The sequence below is a fragment of the Astyanax mexicanus genome, chromosome 5 (genome assembly GCF_023375975.1).
Source record: "Astyanax mexicanus isolate ESR-SI-001 chromosome 5, AstMex3_surface, whole genome shotgun sequence".
Lineage (NCBI taxonomy): Eukaryota > Metazoa > Chordata > Actinopteri > Characiformes > Acestrorhamphidae > Astyanax > Astyanax mexicanus.
Window position 1 is genome coordinate 55,653,475 of NC_064412.1, and position 21,856 is coordinate 55,675,330.

The 21,856-nt window shown below is 35.6% G+C and overlaps 1 protein-coding gene across 1 annotated transcript; it reads right to left on the reverse strand.

Annotated features, from left to right (window-relative positions):
• Positions 1-15,429: 15,429 nt before the first annotated feature.
• On the reverse strand, positions 15,430-20,383 carry LOC103040416 (coiled-coil domain-containing protein 122). The gene is made up of 5 exons (XM_015604506.3): positions 20,232-20,383; positions 19,780-19,888; positions 18,314-18,712; positions 16,051-16,167; positions 15,430-15,870 (listed from the first exon to the last, which is right to left on the reverse strand). The coding sequence occupies exons 1-5, from the start codon at positions 20,261-20,263 to the stop codon at positions 15,733-15,735; spliced, it is 795 nt and encodes a 264-aa protein (XP_015459992.3). The 5' UTR covers positions 20,264-20,383; the 3' UTR covers positions 15,430-15,732.
• Between the last annotated feature and the right edge of the window lie 1,473 nt (positions 20,384-21,856).

Below are 21,856 nucleotides of genomic sequence, written 5' to 3' on the forward strand. Positions count from 1 at the left end.
CCCTCCATCTCCTGGCTGATCCGTCTGAGCCGAGCCTCTGTGGAAGGGACATCGCACAGCAGGAATAATCTGATCCAGCTGGTCCTAACTTTCCAAAATCTCATCTCGGGTCTTTGTTTACGTACATCTCAATCTGTGTGCTTATTATATCACTGTGGAGGAGCAGGAGTGTCGGGGAGGGGGAGGGGGAGGGAGGTGTGTTTAAAAACAGAATATACTACACAGATTTGACAGCCCAATAAACCATAAAATATTATTTTTTTCTTATATTAATGCACATGCACTGAATAGGGGTGTAAGGGTTAACTGTTTGGGACACTTATTAAACCTCAGATTTATCAAGAAGAGTCTGGATATTTGGGGGGCATTTATTAATAAAGCTGGACCATAACAGAGTGGAATACAGTTTTACTGCTGCTGTTTAGTTTTACAGTAATAATTCCTTTAATTTGTATGCGAAGCTGCTGTGAAATCATATAGACAGTGTGTAGATTATGTCTACAAACATAAGGTCCATCCTAACTGTGTACAAATCAGTAAAACTAACCCGTTTCTGAATGTTAAGTGTGTAGAATAGATAAAGTTGAGTATACTTAACTCTGTTGTGCCGAATTTGACACCCCCGCCATGCAAAGCACCCTTTCTTGGAAGAGCGTCTTCTTGATAAAAGTGTAGATAATTTGTTTGACCTTACTTAGAAATATGCACTAAAATACGAGCTAAAAACAAAAACAAAATAAAAGTTTTCATGAATTCCAAAACCTTCTTATTATCAGTACTTTTTTGTTGTTTTTTACTTTTCTGACTTAACAAATGATCATTTGGTACTTAATACATTTTATAACATATTTGCATGCAAATATTACTAAAATATATAAATAAATGAACACAAAAGCAAACAAACGACTTGCTAAAGCACACTGCAACTGGAGGGTACATCCTACAATAGATTTGTCTATTGTGTGAGTCTAGACATTGAAAAGAGCATTCCATTGAATACAGCATTCATTATTTTTTATTTGTTTGTTTTACTTGAGGGGGAACCGTTTATTAAAAATGTATTTTTGTACTTATTTTTTTGATTCAGCAAAAGCTATTTAAAATAAATCTCAGAAAATCCAAAAGCTAAAATATGTGCCCTCATCATGAGCACAAAAATCCCTCATATCATTTTAATATAAGGGATGGATAAAAAAAAATCATTTCTGAAAGCAATGAAAGAATTTGTAATCTGTCTCCGTCCGCCTCCTGGGTTGTATCTGGGTTTGGGTGGAGGGACACTGCGTGGGCTCGGGGCTTAGCTCAGCTCAGAGACGGTAGCAGAACGTGGGCTTATGAAGATGGTTTGGCTGAGTGTGAGGTGTGGTGACCTTTCCTTGTGAATATATGTACAGCAGCGCTCACTGTTGTGGAAGAATGGATGCTATTATACGCCTAAAGAGGTGGGAGGGGCAGCTGATGGGTAGCTGTTGCCTGGCAACTAAGAAAAGCATGGGAGCGGATAAAGGTGATTGGGAGAAAGTTACCATCACCACGTAAACAGCGACACAGGACTCATAAACAGTAACAAGGCCCTGTTTTCTCCATTATCCTTCATGTGGAGTTTGGCTGAAGGTCTCGTCTTTAATTGTCAGCTTCTACAGAGGCAGGACATTCCATCCTGTTTACTCAGTGTTATGGACAATTCCTCTCGTCCCCTTTATTCCACATTAAAACATATCAAAGTACTTTTAGCCACAGACAGAGACGGCCAAGGTGTTCAACTGAACAACAGGCTAAAGGTGTAACGTGTTTAACCCTCCTGTTATGTTAAGGGTCAAATTGACCCATTTTAAAGTTTGAAGATTTTGGAAAAATAGTTAAAAGTAATTTTTCAGAATGAAACTTCTTCTGCTTGCTTTAATTAATGTAATCAACATATAATATGAAAATGGTTCATCTCACATATTTGCAACAACTACCTCCTGTAAAAACAAACAAGACTAAAACATTTTAATGCTATGGTTTAATGTTATGTTAAACTATTGTGTTTTTTATATGTTGGTCTTTCAAAAGTAATAAAGTAGTTGACATTAAAAAAAAGTTTGAACATGTATTTTTTAATGAAAAACAAGTGAATTATCCTAATTTAACCATTACACCATTAAATATTAATAAATATTGATAGAATTATAGAGTTAGTAATACAATTTACACACTGCTTGTTTAGGATTTTTTTATTTTCAGACATCTTTTGGATAATTAAACATACACCGGGTCAAATTAACCATGGAACACCATTGCTCTTCATGACAAATAAACAAAACATGGGTGTTAATGTGACTTTTCTACATTTTTCTATATTGTGTAGTAATTTATTTTGAGTATGTGCAATTTCCCTCCTGTTGAATAAATACAAAAATAGTGCTCTACTATTTCAAAGCACTTATCAGGAGGTGGTGAATGTAGTTCTTACTTATCATTTTTTATATCTGTATGAATTTTATACCATAGCATTCACAACATGTCTAGATATGAGTTTTAAATCCATTTTAAATGATATTTGACTTGAAAAAATGGTACCACTTTAAAATAAGACTACTTTAATAAAGGGTTTATAAATGGTTTACAATTAGCTTATTAATGGTTACTAATTAGGTTGTAAATGCCTTAAAAATATTAATAATCAGTTATAACACATACGTAGAAAGGGCACCAATATAGATGGCTGTGGGTTCACTATTTGGCAAACAACAGGTCAGTGTTGCCCTTTCTATGTATGTGTTATAACTGATTATAAATGATTTTTAAGGTATTTACAACATAATGAGTAACCATTAATAAACTAATTGCAAACCATTTATAAACCCTTTATAAAGGTAACCTCTTAAGTGGTACGAAAAAAAAATACATTTAATGTGGCATTTTGACACATTTTGTTGTTTTTTTCAAGTCAGACTGCTGAAAATTCAGATCTGAGCCGACTGTCTGAATAAAGGATACCTAACAACATCCTAGCAATCACCTGAAGTACCTCAGCAGCTCGGAATTAACATATAAAACCACAGCAGCAACATAAAAAATAATCCTAAAATGGTCTGCTTTTATTTTTTTCCTTAATTGTCTGTATGATTTTTATCATGAATCTAGTACACTTAAATAAAAACACAGAGGACATTTTGGCCGCAACAGAGTTAACACCTTAAATAACATAGCAACCACAGAGCAATACCCGACCAGCCATCTATCCACCATCTAGAAACACCTCAGGCACCACGTCAACTGCTTAGCCTCAACATAGCAACCACCTAGCAATATCTTAGCAACAGCTGAGCATTTTATTAAAAAAAAAATTGCATCGCATAGCTTTGGAACCTTCTAGCAACTACTAAGGCAACCACCATGGATACCATAGTAGCAATTATCACAAATATTCTACACATCAGACTTGAATCAGATATGACGCAGCGTTATGATCAATGAAATTGCTAATAGAAATCTAAAACATTGTTCTGACAAAAGTTCTGCTGACCCATTTTTTTGTCTTTTATTACTATTTATGACATTACATTTAATAAAGCACCACAGATATGTCACGATGCAGAACTGAAATCCACATAGAACTTTGAGAACATCTTTCTTCATTTTCTCTCACAGTTACCCAAGATGCCCTGTGATGGGATTGAGTTATGGGGGCCAGCAGACCCAGCCCTCACGTGTCTCGCTCATCCACGCTGCCAGTGATGGCCAAAATGAAAGCTTATGTTCTGACATTCTGCTCAGCAGCTGCTGGGCATGAACCACAGCGGAGAGACTTACACAGAGCAGATCTAGACAGAGGCAATATACCACCCACATTTAAAACACACACACACACATACACACACACAAAACCACATGGACTTTACAAATAGAACAGCCCAAAGCAGACAGTCGACTGTGGTGCCAAAAAAAAATTGGGATTATATCAGATTATAAGAAAATACTGAACATCAACTAACCCAAAAACACACACAAACACACACACATTGTCAAAAGTAACACATTTCATGTACTCTCACAGATGGCGGAGAGAGATTGGACGTGAACGCAGGTAATATTTAATACAATTAAAAAAGAAAACCAATGAAAAAAAAAAAATAAACGCAGGAAGAAAAAAAAATTAAAAAACAAGGACAAGACTAAAAACTGAAGACTGGAATCAAGAAAACAAAACTGAGAAAACAACTGTGATCAAAAACACACAAACCTGAACAAAAACATATTAAATACAAACATAAAAAACAGACATGGAGCATACATGGATCATACAAGGCAAAAACAAAAATACTATGGATACAAAAATACCCAAAAAATTACAAAAGACTCGACAAGTAACTTTGAATCAAAAGGGCTTATAGAACAGGGTGAGGAACACCTGGAGCAGGAAACAAGTGGGCGGGGCTAGGGTGGAGACAGGACAATGACAAACCATAGGACCATGTGCTAGTGGAGCACATGGGGAGGAAAATAAAACAGGAGAAAAGAGGACAGGAGCAGAAATGACCAAAAAAAGTAAGTAAAAAAATTAATGTTGTAAAGATATTCTTTATGAGGAAAATGTTCATACACTGCAAATGACAACTCAATTATTCTGCACTTCTCATACATCTATACAAATTCACCACTGCCCTGATTCTGCCCTGACTCCTCCCATTCAAAGATTACTCTGGGCTCAAACCTTCGATTAAACCGCCCATCCTGTCTTTCCTCCTCTTTGCGGAAACGGCAAGCAGGAAGTCCATGAAAGGGTTTAGAGTAAATCAGGATTATGTTAATACTGTGTCTGCCCTACTCTCCCTCTCCAACACCACCACACTGCGCAAAATACAGTGTCATCCCGCTTTTACAGAAGCTTTCATTTTAGTTCAGGAGGAAAAGAAGCATTCCTCATATTTCCCAGGAAATGCACGATAATAACGTTTCAATCTGGCTGGTCTTTGCTGTTATATGGAAAGCTGCATGACTAAACTCAGCACAACAAAACAATTCAGCAAAACAGCCAGAGAGTTCACACAGTCTGAATCCTGTCAGTAATAATAAGACAATAATAAATCTATTGCTATATTTATAAAAAATGATCAGTGATAGAGAGACAGGAAATAGAAGCTTCAGCTTCTATTATAGTATATTATATATAGTTCTATTAAAAGACTCAAACCCACATGATTCATGTCTCGACCAATCACCAGCTCCCACCTGTCACACCTTCTCTGCTTTCAGATGCTGTTTTTTACCATTTGTTTAACATTTCATATGCCACAATTATAGATAAATACCATCTAAACTAATAACACAAACCACTGTACTGCTCATGCTTTTGGAGTAAACCTCCACAGTGCAGGCTAGAAAAAGTAAGTGAACCATATAAGGTCCTACTACTAGTGCTAATGCTACTAAGCTTAATGCCATATGTATGAAAAATAAGGAGGCTTTGATTAAACACTATAAAAATAAAGTAAACTCCATTTTTCATTTTTTTTTGTACGAGTAGTAAAAATGCTAAACAACTGATTACCAATGTATTAGCGATAATATTAGGTTGCTCATAGGGGTTAATGGTTTTAAAGGTTTATTCGTTTATAAGTTACTAATGTTAGGAGGCATTATAATTAATGATGAATACAGATATTTCTGCACATACACCTCTGAAACAAAATAAGAGACCACTTAAAAATTATGAGTTTCTTTTATTTTACTAAATTGAAAACCTCTGGAATATAATCAAGAGGACGATGGATCACAAGCCATCAAACCACCAAACTGAACTGCATGAAATTTTGCACAAGAAGTAAAGGCATAAAGTTATCCAAAAGCAGTGTGTAAGACTGGTGGAGGAGAACATGATGCCAAGATACATGAAAACTGTGATTAAAAACCAAGCAGGGTTATTCCACCAAATATTGATTATTTCTGAACTCTTAAAACTTTATGAATATGAACTTGTTTTCTTTGCATTATTTGAGGTCTGAAAGCTCTGCATCTTTTTTTGTTATTTCAGACATTTCTCATTTTCTGCAAATAAATACAAATTATTTGGAATTTGGGAGAAATGTTATGCATAATTTATAGAATAAAACAACAATGTTTATTTTACTCAAGCATAAACCTATAAATAGCTAAATCAGAGAAACTGATTCAGAAACTGAAGTGCTCTCTTCATTTTCTAAATTGTCCAGAGCTGTATGTGTCAGATATCGATGCACACATACATATTTTGTATATTATCGTGATATACACAGTTTAGTAACAATTCACAAACAGGAAATTTGCATTTAAGAGTATCAAAAATCATTTGTTGTGGATATAACAGCTATTTAAACTGTGTTTATTTTCTCTTATGTATGTCTATTGTTTGGGAAAACGTAGCCGAACACTTCCATGAACACACACACACACAGTTTTGGGTGTATCCTGCCTGCTGTGTGGCGATGTGTGCAGCGGTGGAATCATGTGGGTCATTGTGTGCTGTGTGTTTATGTTCTGTAATTCTAAGCCTCAGTCAGGACTCCTGCTAGGAGAACTGCTCTGTCCTCCATTGAGCTGGAACAAAAGCTCAGCTTGATACCGAACACCACGCCCCCATCACCTCACCCCACCCCCTCGCCTCCGCCCCAGCACCACGACCCTGAGCAGGGATCCTCAGCAGCTACAGTGTGTCTGTATATAAGCTTCATTCATGGATACGTACTTAACGGTTAAAAGTGCTGCACATTAAACAGAGATTAAACAGTTGAATTAAAATGAAAGTGTATAAAAGAAGAGGTGTTAAAACTCTATTCACTTCTATCTAACTCACAGGGTCAGTTTTAAAGTGACTCTGAGAGAGTTTCCTGTTCCTGTAGCTTCCAGACAGGAACAAACATCACCCACTCTCCCACTCTCTCTTCTGTGTTTACTTTCAGTGTCTACCTTGTTACTGCTGGTACTATTGATGCCTCTACAACATATATGACTACTTACAATAATAATATTACTACTAATACTACAGCCAATACTACTACTGCTGCTGCTACTGCTACAACTACTGATACTACTAACTCTACTCAATTCATACTCACAGGATCAGTTTTAAAGTGTCCTGGAGAGAGTTTCCTGTTCCTGTAGCTTCCAGACAGGAACAAACCCCCACTCTCCCACTCTCTCTTCTATATTTACCATATATAATTACTTTCAGTCTCACCCTTTCCTTTTCCTAATATAGACCAGTTTACAAAAAAGACTTGTTTTTTTACATCTGTCACTTCCACACAATCTATTACGACTACTGCTGCTGTTGTTCCTGCTACTACTATCACTGCTGTTACTATAACTACTTTAATTACAACTACTACTATTGTACTACAACTTCTACTTCTACAACTACAATTACTACTACCACTACTACTACTACTCCTGCTAAAACTACTATTACTAGAACTATAACTAGTGGTATTACTACTACCACCACCACAATTGCTACTACTACAAGTATCAGTACTATATTACTACTTCTACTACTACAACTCCTACAAGTACTACAACTACAGGTACTACAACCACTACAATTGCTACTACTACTACAACTACAACTACCAGTACTATACTACTACTTTTACTACTACTACAGCTACTCTTACTCCTACAACTACTACTATTATAAGTACTACAACTACTACCACTACAATTGTTACTACTACAACTACTCTTACTCCTGCAACTACAACAAGAATTACAACTACTTCCACTACTATTGCTACTACTACAACTACTAATACTATACTACTACTACTACTAGCACTACTATTAATACTATAATGGCTACTGCTGTATATTTATCATAAATCATAATGCTTCAGAAATCTCCAAAAGTAACCCTTTTCTTGATTTTGGATGTCGATTCTACAGTGAATGTAGATTTGTTCAGTTCTGAGTCTACACGCACTGGAGGAGTAATACACATGAGCGTGTGTGTGTGTGTGTGTGTTAAACATTAAAAAAGAGAACACAAGTCACGCAAGCTCAGAATTCCCTTATGCTCAGTAGGGATGCTGATGTTACAGGATTTAGGTCACCCAGAAATCTCTCTCTCTCCGTTTCTCCTTCTGTGCCACCAGGACCACCCCCTCTTCTTTACGTGATGGAGTGGAGGGGCCTCAGGCTTTTGTTAGGAACACAGTGTACTGACCACAGTAACAGAATAAAGATACCCTGTGAGCACAATTATTAAGCAACAACTTTTTTGATTGTTGAACCATTACAATGCTCACTGAACCTTAAACTGAACAAAGATAATGTTCACATCAGCTATTAGAGTGTGAAGAAAATAAGTTTGGCGTAATTGTTAAGCATTACTGCTGATCTGCAAATTATAACAGTCTCTAGAGTTACTCAGAATGAAGTAATAGAGAGAAACATTCAGTGGACTCGGAGGAAAGCACAGCGACTCGGTTCTGATACATCAGCTCACAGACGCAACCTTGTGCTGATCCACATCACCCTAGGAGTGATGAGGGGAAAAAGCCTCACCTACTGTTCCCACCCATAGAGAGAGCAAGGCCAACTTGGTGCTCTCTCAGGGCTCTGGCAATGGATTGCAAGCTGCATAACCGGGATTCGAACCAGTGACCTTTCAATCATAGTGGTAGCACTTTAGCTATGCTGTTGCACTGATTGTGCGAAGGGTCATGCAAATCCAGAAAGAATAGAAGATTTACAGGCTTATATACAGAATTTATTCTGTTATACAGTCTATTATATAGATAATATAATACTTCTGCTTTTACTACTCTTGATATACAGTGCAGCCAGCTACATCCACAGGGTTAGTAAAGCTCTCCTTACCTTCTAGTAGAAATTGGAAATGAAATGCAACACAAGGATTATGGGTTGCATGTGCTCTTGTAAAATCACATATTTACCCTAATAACACATACCATGTATTCACCATGATGTTTTTTGTTCAAATACAGGTATCAGTACAACCTTTCTACTACTGCTAATACATGCTGGACCTTCCCTTTGTCCTCAAACAGTCTCAGTTTATCATGGCACAGATTCCACATTAATTTAAAATGATATTTATTTTACTAATCAGCAGTTTTTGGTTTTTATTTCCTTTCTTTCCTTTTCCACTGTGTGTACAGTATATCCCTTTCATGCACAAACCTAACTCCCAGGCATATTCACATGTAGGTCAATTTATTATATAACTGCTGAACACTCACCACACTGTTTATTTCTTACATAAGAACAGTTCATTTTAACAAGAATACTCTATACACAAACGGACATTAGGAACGCCATGCAGTTCTGACAGCCTTAGACTTATCATGCACTGCTGTCAATCTATTTAAAATAACATAAAATATATGACTTAAACCATTTTGAAATTATAATTTATTATATTATATATGTATTTGGATGACAGTGATTATTACCTGATTATTACTATACTACATTTATTTATTCTGTAATAAATGTGCGTATTGGGGCAACACAAAGGAACAGTGCAGATTAGAAGCATGTAAAGGTGCCGCAGGACAGAGAGAGAGAGAGGATAGAAAACTGATGATGCAGGTTATATGATGATGCTGCAGAATAGCTAGCAGCACACACACACACACACACACACACACACACTGAGACACCAGAGGTAGCACTGTGTGGACTGGAGGGAGTGCAGTGACTGCAGTACCAATGTCTTTTATTCTACATTACTGGTACTCCAGGTAAAAATATGTTACTGTGCCAAAATAACATCACAAATTAACAGTGTCTAGTAGGGGTTGGCGATATTGCCCTTAAATAATATTATGATATTTCATCGTATTTTCACAATACTCTTGGCGATATGACAAAACTTTCAAGAGTACTGCAACAAAATGAAAATTTAATTTTATTATTGCATACAATATGATGTGGCACACCCCTAACTGAGATATTTAATAAATACAAGAATTTCATCGGATTTGTAACAGAAGTGATCCAGAATGTCATGATACTAATAATAATGCACTCCAAATATCTCCATATATCCAGGATTAAAGTAAAATAAATGATACTGGACAGATATAATCTCTAGTCTAGTAGATTTTTACAGGGTATAATATCGTTCATGATATAAAAAAATCCTGACACTATAAATGTGTATGATACGATATGGTACACTCTACTGTCTTACATAGTTTTCTAAAATAATGGGCAAAAATGTTTGTACATGAAGGTGGTACAATGTCTTCTGTAGAAACCACAGCAGCTGAGGATCATGTCTGTTAAATTTGTAAATATATTGTAAATATAATATAATACAGGAATGTATAGGTATTGTTTAGTAGGAAAAGAGCAGGGTTGGCTCAGATGACTTTACAGCGTTCTGTATTTTATAAGTGGGTGGAAAAGTACGCAGGCAGAAGGTGGTGGTGTGTTACCAGATGATGCAAGCTGAGGAAAGTGGAGGAGAGCAGAACAAAGGCAATGAGAAAGTGGGCCGAGTTTGGACTGAGACGAATGAAGTTATAGTGCATGTGGATGAGAAGAAGTGGAAGGACCATAAATGTATTAAAGCACATCACCAGATTATCTCACTATATCAACTCCATTGATCATTTTGTAGTTCTGATTGAGAACTTTGTAGTTCTATAATTAGAGATTGCAGTCCTGTATCTGTTTTCCTCTTTTCTCCCTGTTCTTTAATGGTCAGGACCCCACAGGAGAGAAAACCACCACAGAGCAAGTTAGTGGTTAATAGTATTTTCAGGTAGTGGACTAGCAGTAATACTGAGGTGTTTAAAAACTCCAGTATCTGATCCACTCGTACCATCAGCACAACACACACTAACACATCATACACCACCATCATGCTAATCAGGGTCACTGCAGTACAAAGTACAAACCTCATTACCTAACTTAAGTAGAAATGTAGGTTATCTATCCTTCACTGTAGTAATTGTTTTTACATTTTCACACAATAATCTCTACTTTCTACCCCTATTTTTAAAAATAACCTTGTTACTCCTGTTTCATTTCAGCTCCTTTTCCTTTCCGGCTTCTCATCGCTCAATAAAACCCCTATCCAGATAAATCTCTCCATTCAGATAAAGTGAATTTGATTGTGATTGGATATAGAGAAGTATAAATCTCCAGTCCAACTAAGCTTCTTTAATATATTTACATTCTACTAAAATAAGCCTAATCTTTTTTCTTAATGGCTTTATTTTTCTTCTTACATTACTTTTACTTTCATACTTTAAGTAGCTTTGAAACCAGTAGTTTTACACTTTTATTTTAAAAAGTAAAAAACCTGAGTTGATACTTCAACTTCTACAGAAGTATTTTAAACCCTGGTATCTATTCTTCTAACTACTAAGCGCTCCTGTATGGTCAGTGGAGCTGATAAAAGGTGGTGATCAGTGTATGGCTGACTGTTGTATGTGGTAGGGTGTGTGGAGGGTGTAGGTGCAAAAATAACTGGACCATTTTTATTCCTGGTGATTCATGTACTGGTGAGAAATTCTCACAGTGGACACCCACTCAGAGACTCATAGCCTCAGCCTCAAATCAGTGTGTGCCCACTCACGGTCCACTACTGCATATTGGTACTCCATATAAAGTTACACTAGACTGTGGAGAATATTTATGCTGAAGGGGACAGTGCAATTTCGTGGGTAACTTTCGTATAGAGCAAGTTACCATGTTTTGTGTTGCTCAGTGTGACTGGTCACATTTGCATTACTGCAAGCTTATAAAAATATAGTGTTGGCCCATGTAGGCCTACCTTCTTACGACAGTGGTCTTCTGGTCTGGATTGTGTTGTGCCTACAGTTGGCATGCTACTTAAATTTGGCAGAAAAAATGCCAAGCTGGCAACCCTACGGGGAAAAACAGTAAGAAAAACACACAGGCCAGATACATTTTCATTACCATTATTTTTGTTATGCTTGTAACCAAGCTGTCTGGGGCAAGAGCAAAAAATAAATACAGGAAGAAGGTCTGTGTTCTGGACTAGTGCATATTTCAGCATAGTTTCTTTGGAGCAAAGACAGAGATGAAATCTGTTAAAAGCTGTAATACTGATTTGGGAAGTAAACCAGGGTAAACTGCACCTGTACAGCCATTTAGTTCAAACATGAGAACTACATCTGATAGTAGAGTCGTATCACGTTTCTACCACAAATTAACCACTCTGGGGTTTGTTTGAGACTGAGATCACCTCCTCTTGCGTGTCTCGATGTGTATTTGTCTTTTTTTTGTTTCACACAAGAGTGCATTTATTGCTTTTACATTAGCCGAAATGAACCGCACCAAGAGTATTAAGAGTATGATTTGTATTAACTGGAATAAATACTGCTGGTGTCAAAACACCCTTAGGTTGCACCTATTTGTGTCATTGAGGACACCACCAGCTTGTCTGGGTTTACTGGTGGACTAGATCTGCAAATGCTGTTTCTCATTTATAATTCATTCCCTTTGCTTTCCCACATTAAGAAGCAAGTGAGGAGTGGAGAGGAGAGATGAACATTGGGAAGAAGAGAGCAGTGAGAACAGTCAGAACAGCAGACTGGAACTGGATACTGTTTTGTATTTGCATGCAAGGACACACACACACTCGTCCAACCTCATACCCCTCGGGCCAGTCCCGGTACCCTCTGTCTGCTAGAACACGCAAACACTGCATTTGCATTTCGCATAAAACGCCCAAATAATGCCTTTTAAAGCGAAGGTCGGATAGCCCCTAGAACAGACTAAACATAGATTTAAAGCTTTAGTTTGTTTGATACTGTAGAGATACTGTACACTGCATATTAATAAAATGCAGAATGATTTTACAGTATTAACATTTTATGCAGGGTCAAACAAAGGTCAAAAATAATCCTTTAGAGAGAGAAATGAGAGAGAGATAGGCGAGAGATGAGGGTGGAAGAACAGAGAAAGGAGAGAGAGACAAGGAGGGAGAAACAGATGGGAAGACAGAGAAGAATGAAGAAGAAAAAAACTAAATAGAGAAAGATCAGGATGTACAACAGCTGCTATAAATATTTAATGGTTGGTTGCGACCAATTTACCAGCTGTCAAAGGGTCACACCCTACAGACAGATTTTTACATTAAACCTGCCATACCAATGTGTAAACACACAATCAGAGACACGGCCCACCCTCCTTACTCTCTTATTCTGTAGGTATTTTACATCACTCAAAAACAGTAGCTATTTTTTTATTATGTTAATGTTCAATGGACCAATATATATGATCTAAAATTCCTTAAAGTCTTTAATAATTAAATCATTTATAGTCATTCTCTGAAAGGATAAGACCATCCCTGAAAACCTTTGTCATTTTAATATACAAAGATATGCTACATGCGTTGAGACAGGAATGATTATCGTGTCCCATGATTTTGTCATGTTTGGCTTCTATGATGTTTTATCCGTAAACAAGAGACTGTGGATCAAGGATAGTTAATTGATGCACAACTTCAGAAATGAAACATCCCATTCCTCTGGAGCTTAAAGGCTGAAACATACATTAAACTAACATAGTAACTAAACACTTGACCAGGTTTTTCCTTCAATTTTGGAAGGTATAATGATGTATTTTGCTAAAAAAAAAAAAAAAAAAAGTAAAGAAAAAGCAAAAAAGGTTTTCTACAGTTATTGGTCAATGGGTTTTAGGCAGTAAAGATGCTGCAGTACAGTTACTGTGAGCTGACTGGTTGGTGAGCTGATACTGGAATTACAGCTAGAGCATGTTTAAAAGTCTCATAACTGGAGTTAAAAGCTGTTAAAGTTTTCCCCCATTTATTATAATAAATCAATATTGTGGTATTGTGGTAAGTGCTGCATAAGTTCATAATATAATACACTGTTTAAGTGTTAAAATATATTCCTAATCACAAAACTGGTATACACAATTATTGGTCAGCCTGGTATATGATAATATGTTTAATTTGGGAGTAGCAGTCATTTTAGGCTTGTTTATTGAGGGAAAACCCCAAATAAATGTAAACTAGTTAATTTCTGGAACTGTGAAATTAGTTCTGGCAAAAAAGATCACTCACAAGATAACACCTCACAACCTATACAGGTCATGATCAATTTACATGCTACTATTCCACGATTTTTTTTTATAGTCAATACTATAACTGTGTTAACTTATGTAAAAGTATACAATATGCTATACTGCACTCAAATTTCGATTTTTCTATTTAGAATGGGGGTGATATGTGCTGTATTACGGCTGGTCCTGGCTAAGATGATGTATTTGGGTGGAGTGGTGCAGAGGAAGCAGCAGCAGAGAAGTGCAGTCTGTGCTCTATTTTTGGGATAATTGTTTTTTTCCTCTATAAAGGCTGGTATGAGTGTGCCTAAAGCCTCTGGGAGCTTTGATGCGTCATTATGTCTTCCTCTTACTGCTCACCAGAGCAACACAGATCAGCTTTTTAATCTGTGTTTATTTTAAGGATTCACCTGTTTTTTAGTAGGTTTTATACTGAGATTACCGGAATTAAACCTTCGATATGGGCTGAAAACAAGTTCTCCCATTTAAAAACTATTGGCTAAAATAAGAGACCTTTGATTTAAAATAAGAGTTTCCTCGATTTAACCAAATTGAGAACATCTGGGATATAATCAAGAGGAAGATGGATGATCACAAGCCATTAAACCAAACTGAACTGCCTGCTTGAATTTTTGCACCAGGTGTAAAGGCATAAAGTTATAAGCAGTGTGTAAGACTGGTGGAGGAGAACATACCAGGATGCATGAAAACTGTGATTAAAAACCAGGGTTGTTCCACCAAATATTGGTGTCTGAACTCTTAAAACTTCATGAATATGAACTTGTTTTCTTTGCATTATTTGAGGTCTGAAAGCTCTGCATCTTTTTTGTTATTTCAGCCATTTTTCATTTTCGGCAAATAAATGGTCTAAATGACAATATTTTTATTTGGAATTTTGGAATTTGGAGAAATGTTGTCCATATTTTATAGAATAAAACAGCAATGTTCATTTTATTCAAACATATACATATAAATAAAAAAATCAGAGAAACTGATTCTGAAACTGTAGTTGGGCATTTCAAATCATAACTAGGACAGTATGAGTTTGTCAGTTAAGAACACCTGAAGCATTTTCCCAGAGAAAACAAGCCTCCTCTGCTGAGAAAATGGTAAAAGAAAACTGGGATGGGCACGAAATGAACTGGGAGATGTAATAAGCTGGCAGATACCTCGTCACGCCCTCATTAGTGTTCAGTGAGACTGCCAGTTCAGATACTGTCAACTCACATCACCTCACTGGCTGCAGGCTAACTTTCAGCAATGCAAATTTATATTCTAGTCTGAATGATTTTAAAAACAAACACATCAACAGGAGACCTTGGTAATATATATATATATATATATATATATATATATATTTTTTTTTTTTTTTTTTTTTTTTTCTGGTCAAATTTAAAGAAAAGGTCTGACAATAAGCTGCATTTAAACTGCAAACAGTTTTAGAAAAACTGTGCCTTAAAAAGAACTATAGGTTTCATTTGGTTGAAACTGCTGCCCTCAGCTGTTCAAAACACTAACAGTGCACACAGAAAAGGTCATTTGGTCTCAAAAGAACATATTAGAAAAAGTCTTTAAATGGAATTATGGATAATAATATAAATTATTGAAGTTATAAGACAGAAAACATTGCCAACATGTAGTATTCATGTTTGGTTCACTGTTTGATTCTACATGAGATACTTATAACTGGTTCTTCAATTGTTCCACCTCATTCTCCATGTGAAAAATGTCACTGCTTATCTGTCTGTGGCTGGACTGAGCCTTGTTCAGCTGGCAGCGGAGCCTTTTCACAATAGCCTCACATCTTCTGTTGTGAATCTGAGCAGCAAGAAAACATCTATTAATTTCACACCATCAGCCTTGTTATGTATTATTATTTCAATTGTAATGCTTATTATTCCCTTAATAACTTTTTTTAATATTAATATTCTCTAGCAACATTTTTTTCAAGATTTTGCATAATAATTTTCAACATAACGCCAGTATTTAAAGACTTACCTCTATATCTTTTCTCAGTTGTGAATGTACCTCTTTCTCCTTCTCAAGAAGCATCTTTTTTTCTTCCACAAGTTCTTTTAAGGAAAGTATCTTGGCCTTAATGTGATCAGTGTCTCTCTGAAGACAACATAAAAATATCATGTTAGCTTTCAGACCTCGAATAATGCAAAGAAAACTATAATGCAAAGAAAAGTTCATATTCATAATTGATTTGTTTTAAGAGTTTAGAAATGAATATTTGGTGAAATAACCCTGTTTTTTATTTGTATTTTTCATGCATCTTGGCATGTTCTCCTCCACCACTCTTACACACTGCTTTTGGATAACTGTATGCCTTTACTCCTGGTGCAAAAATTTAAGCAGTTCAGCTTGGTGGTTTGATGGCTCGTGATCATCCATCTTCCTCTTGATTATATTCAATTTGTTTTTTTCAATTTGGTAAAAAAAAAATAATAATAATTTTAAGGTGGTCTCTTACTTTTTACAGAGCTGTATAACATGTTATAGTTATGTTTTATTAAGTAGACACTGTATAGTTACTGTATATATAATGATATAACCAAAAGTATTGAGACAATCAATACAAAATATTTAAAACTTTCCAGGTATTTATCTGCACACAGTCTGTATGAACCCTTACTGAAAAGCATGGACAGTAAAACGGCTCTAGAGAAGCTGCAAATGAGCCTGCGTTTACTGTGCCAATGCAATGTGCTGACTAGTGAGGTATAAATCTCCTTGGAAATGGACTGTGGAGCGGTGGAACTGCTTTCTCTGCTGTGATGGAGCACCATCTTTGGAATTGCTTGTCTATGCATACGTTACAATCTAAATTGATTACTGTGAATCACTTTTTACAAGGCTACCTATTCAGGAAATTCACATCCAATAACATGCATGAGCTGTACATGCTGGCTAAATCATTTAAGCCTTTGGATTTTGAGTTTCTCTAAAGGGAATTTGTTTTAAAAACTGGATCATGATCAATATAATTAGGCTTTATTAAAATATAAAACTTTTATACAAAATTTAAAATACACAATGAGATGCAGCATTAATATGCAACGTGACTGACTTAATTAAACAGGGGTCCAGGCAGTTGGTGCCTGTACTCTCACGTGCTGATTCTCTGCTGCAGGGCTGAATGAGCACAGAGCATAACCTTTCCTATGGCTTCTCCACATGAAATGCCTATGGGGCTGGGTGTAGTTTTTTTCAGCATGGTTAGCTAACTATAGCAAATAACCGTTTAGTGGAAGATCTTAATAATAAGTGCTGCGGTAGAACATTGATGCTGGAGGAGAACATTAAAGATGGATAAATCTTGATTATGGTTTTCCCAATGAACCGTTGGACAATTAACCTAAAATTAAGCTTTTTTGCTATACATCCAGACGGTATGTATGGCAGACACCAAACAAGGCACATCCCCATACACAAATCATCCATCCCCGCCGTAAAAGCATGGTGGTGGCAGCATCATGCAATGGGGATGCTTCTTGTTAGCAAGCCCTGGAAGACTTGTGAAGGTAGAGGGTGCTATAAATGCAGAAAAAATATATTAAACTGTGGAAGAACAATCTGATTCTGCCTGTATTTTTCTTGAAGAAGAACATTCTGGAGTGGTCAAGCCCAAACCCCAATCCAATACCTAATAAGTGGCTGAACTAGTAAAGTGGAAAAGAGGAATAGCATATAATTTAATATTTTACAGACACTTATTTTGCTTTGACGTTAAAGAGATTTTGAATAAATTAAAATGTAAAATGTTTTTAACCATTATTTAATTTATGGAAGCAATAAAATGGAAAAAATAGCCTGTCTATATTCCAACTTGTGGACCTGCAGATACTGTAGATCTGCAGATGCTTGCTTTTTGCATTTACACTTCAGAAAGTAACATATGTTCTGTTCTAATTTCTTATATTCTGTTATAATTTAATTCCGTTTTTAATAAAGCAGTCTTTCTTAGTCCACACTTTTTAATAAACATAAACCTTTATAGTGTAAATGCTTAATTTAAACTTAATAGAAATGCACTAACATTACAACAGCCATAAGATTAACACCATAACCTGCCACCACAATTCAGATACAGGATTTTAATCTGTAATAATAGAACTACAAAGAGTTTCTTTATGCTTAATGTAGCTGATAAGATGAAAAATAAGTGTAGAAACAATGTGGTGGTGTTAATTGAATAGCTGATCAGTGGATCCTGTTACATTACGTCATGTTGTTGTCTCAGGAGGACTGTACACACCTGAGCCTGACGAACTGCGTTTCCCTCAGGATTCTGTAAATCCATCCTCAGTTCCTCTCTGGCCTGCTTCAGTCTCTTCACCTCTTTCCTCTTCTCCACCAGCTTCTTATAAATATGTGATTGGCTCTCCATCTCAGACACACGCACTTTGTAATTGTCCATTTGATTGCGGTAAGTGTTGTATTCAGTCAGCAAGGACCGAGATTTCTCCTCTTGTTCTTCGATGGTGTGCTTGAAACTCATATTATCCATTAAGATGGCCTGTATTTGTATTGTCTGGGCAGCGTTGTGGCTACGGATCTCTTCAATCTCACAAGTGATGCTATTGATTTGTCGCTCCTTCAGTTTTATATTATTGGCTACTTCTTCATAACTCTTCACTGTCTCTGTCAGGGTGGCCTGTAGCATTATGAATAAAAAAACTAAGTCAGTTATGTCAGCAGCGGCAAATCCAGTTCCAGAAAATAAAAATTCAGATCAGAATTTGCCAGCATAGTACGACAAGATCATATGACAGGGATCTTAAATCCTGATTTTGGTGCCCTCCTTCCCTGAAAATATATGGCATTCCCATTTCCCAACAAAAAAAAAATAAAAAACAGGAGCGTCCATCACTACCTTTAAAAAACTCCTGAAGACGTAGCTCTTCAAAGATCACCTACTCTCCTAACACCTCTAACTAACTAACTACTCCCTCTGTCCCCCGCAAGTTTTCTCCTCTAGCCCACTATTCCCATTTGGCCTCTTTAATTCCTGCCTAAAAATGTGTTTGCCTTGAACTTCTATGTCTTCTTTTGCTAAATGTACTTATTTATTATTAAATTTGTCTATTTAAAAGACAGTTCATAACATTGTACATGAAATAGACATTATGAATAAACTTTAGTTTATGAATCAGTTTCTCTGATCCTGCTATTTATAGGTTTATGTTTGAATAAAATGAACATTGTTGTTTTATTCTATAAACTACAGACAACATTTCTCCCAAATTATAAATAGAAATATTGTCATTTTAGAGCATTTATTTGACCTCAAATGCAAAGAAAGCAAGTTAATATTTATAAAGTTTTACGAGTTCAGAAATTAATATTTGGTTGAATAACCCTGTTTTTTAATAACATTTTTCATGCATCTTGGCATCATGTTCTCCTCCACTAGTCTTACACACTGCTTTAGGACTGCTCCTGGTGCAAAAACTCAAGCCAGTTCAACTTGGTTTGATGGCTTGTGATCATCCATCTTCATCTTGATTATATTCCAGAGGTTTTCATTTTGTTAAAATCAAAGAAACTCATCATTTTTAAGTGGTCTCTTATTTTTTTTACCAGAGCTGTAAATTGTAAAATGTATTAAAATTCATTAAAATGTAGAAATACATGTCCACATTTTTTTCTTGTCATTTATTTAAAAATACACATCCAAATAAGTGACTATTTTACTGTAATATAATATATAAAGTGTTAAACCTGCAGTGAGTGGAGAACATACTGTTTCTCCTTCAGTACCGCAGCCTGAGACTCCCCCTGCTGGGAGACCGCCTGCAGTGCGCTGGCCAGAGAGTCCTCATTTCCAGCACTGTGGAGAAAATACAGTTTTAAGTGTAAATAAATACACAAATATGGAACTGGAACAGTTTAAAATACAGTATATTATCTCTGCTACTTTCAGACGTTGACTTTGTTAACCCTGCACTGAGATATATCTGCTTAAAGCCATTTACTAACGTTAGCTAGCTAACAACTAACAAACAAACTGAGGTAAAAATGTAACTGTTAGCTAACTTAGCTTAGCATCCATTAAATCAACCCTTTTACAATTAACAATATTTCTAAATATATTTATAAATATTCAACTAGTTATTTTATTTCCTGGAAAGTTTAAAAATGACTAAAAGTCGTATTAAACTGTTTAAAATTACCAGGAAAGCTCTGCGTTGTCTGCGTTGGACATAGCTTAGCTAGTTAACACTTTGCCTTCTGTCAGCTGTGGACACGCGAATGGCTTCACAAAACAGAAATTATTATTATAAAATAATTTTTAAAATATTTTTGTTTGTTCTTTGAGAACATGATAGAACGTTTTAGTAAAGTAAAATTATCACCATTCTATAAATAATTAAAAACTTTTTTTTATTATTCAGGGAAATATTAAGCACTCAAGTGTAGCATATACTAAAGTGAAGTATTATATGTTAAACATGGCAAAAAAAAAAACATTTTAATAGATACAGAAACACAGTAAAGTAAAGATGCAGTTATATCTGACAAGTTAATATATACATCAAAATTAAATTGAGTTGGGGTTTTTTTTTCATTATTTTTTAATGTACTGCATTGTAGATTGATACTAAAGTCAACCAAACTATGACGAAAGACATATGGAATTATTTGGTAAACAAACAAAATGCTTAACAAACCAGAATATGTTTTATATTTAAGTGAGTATATTTATTTGAGTTACTTTTTTTAATTTCTTGCCTCTTAATGTGTTTGAGAGCATCAGTTACAGTAAAGTAGTGAAGAGGTAGAGTTACAGGTATACAGTGAATAGTGAATATTTAAGTAATGTTCTAATCCAGATTATGGCAAGAACTACGTACTCAACAAAGTAAAAAAAAAAAAAAAAACTGTAAGAAAGATTTTAAGAACCATAAAAAATTATTATGATGAAACCGCAAGTTAGCAGCTCCCTAGATAAGAGCCTGGCTAAATACTTATTATTTATTATTTTGATCTGTTTGGCTTGTGTGACTTATTTGTTTATTCATAGTCTGGATTACTTTAGATTTAATTTACAATGTAGGAAAAGATGAATAAACAAATACATTGAATGAGAAGGTGTGTCCAAACGTTTGACTGAATGATATATGCAAAATATGTGTTAAAATATACATTTAACATTTGTAGATACATACATTGCAAATATATAAAATATATATATATTATACACATGGTGTGTTTCCTAGTAATAGTTTTTTTTGTAATTCACCACATTAATTCTAGTTAGGTATTTTCTTGCATGATTTAAATTGGCCTTCACAGTCCTCTAAATGTTAGTGTATCTTAGGAGCCTAGAACATTCTTTATTTTTGTAATTCATCTGAGAGTGTGTAACTAATGAAACTCAGATTCTTGGTGCAGCTTCTAAATTTCCAACAGAATATTCCAGTGTTGCATAATGTCAGAGTATAAATGGTTATTGGTGTAATGCACATAGAAGCTGTATTCTATTTATTACTGCTATAAGATAGTTTCAATTTATCTTGAATTTAGACAATAGGTTAAGCATGAACAGTGCTGGATCAGTGTAATTCTCATGCTGGTTTCCTCTGAACAGAAATCAGTGTACAGTAGAGGAACTGTGTTCCTGAGCTCAGCAGAAAAGGATCAGTCTGGCCCCCGGTGACTGCAGTCATAACAGGATAGAAGGAGCGTGAGTCAGCCGGGTATTCCCCTCATGAATCAGACCGACCACATTAACCTCTGCATGTTATTTGTCTCTTCTAATCATGTTTTTCCTGCTTAACACGTCAGAGCTCCTAAT

Bases quoted from the DNA above. Each gene is read 5' to 3' on its own strand.
- LOC103040416 (XM_015604506.3), bottom strand. From the start codon at position 20,263: ATGTCCAACGCAGACAACGCAGAGCTTTCCTG. The intron at 16,168-18,313 runs GTGTGTACAGTC...TGTTGTCTTCAG, and splicing joins ACGCAGTTCGTCAGGCTCAG to AGAGACACTGATCACATTAA. The intron at 15,871-16,050 runs GTAAGTCTTTAA...CTTGCTGCTCAG, and splicing joins AACTGAGAAAAGATATAGAG to ATTCACAACAGAAGATGTGA.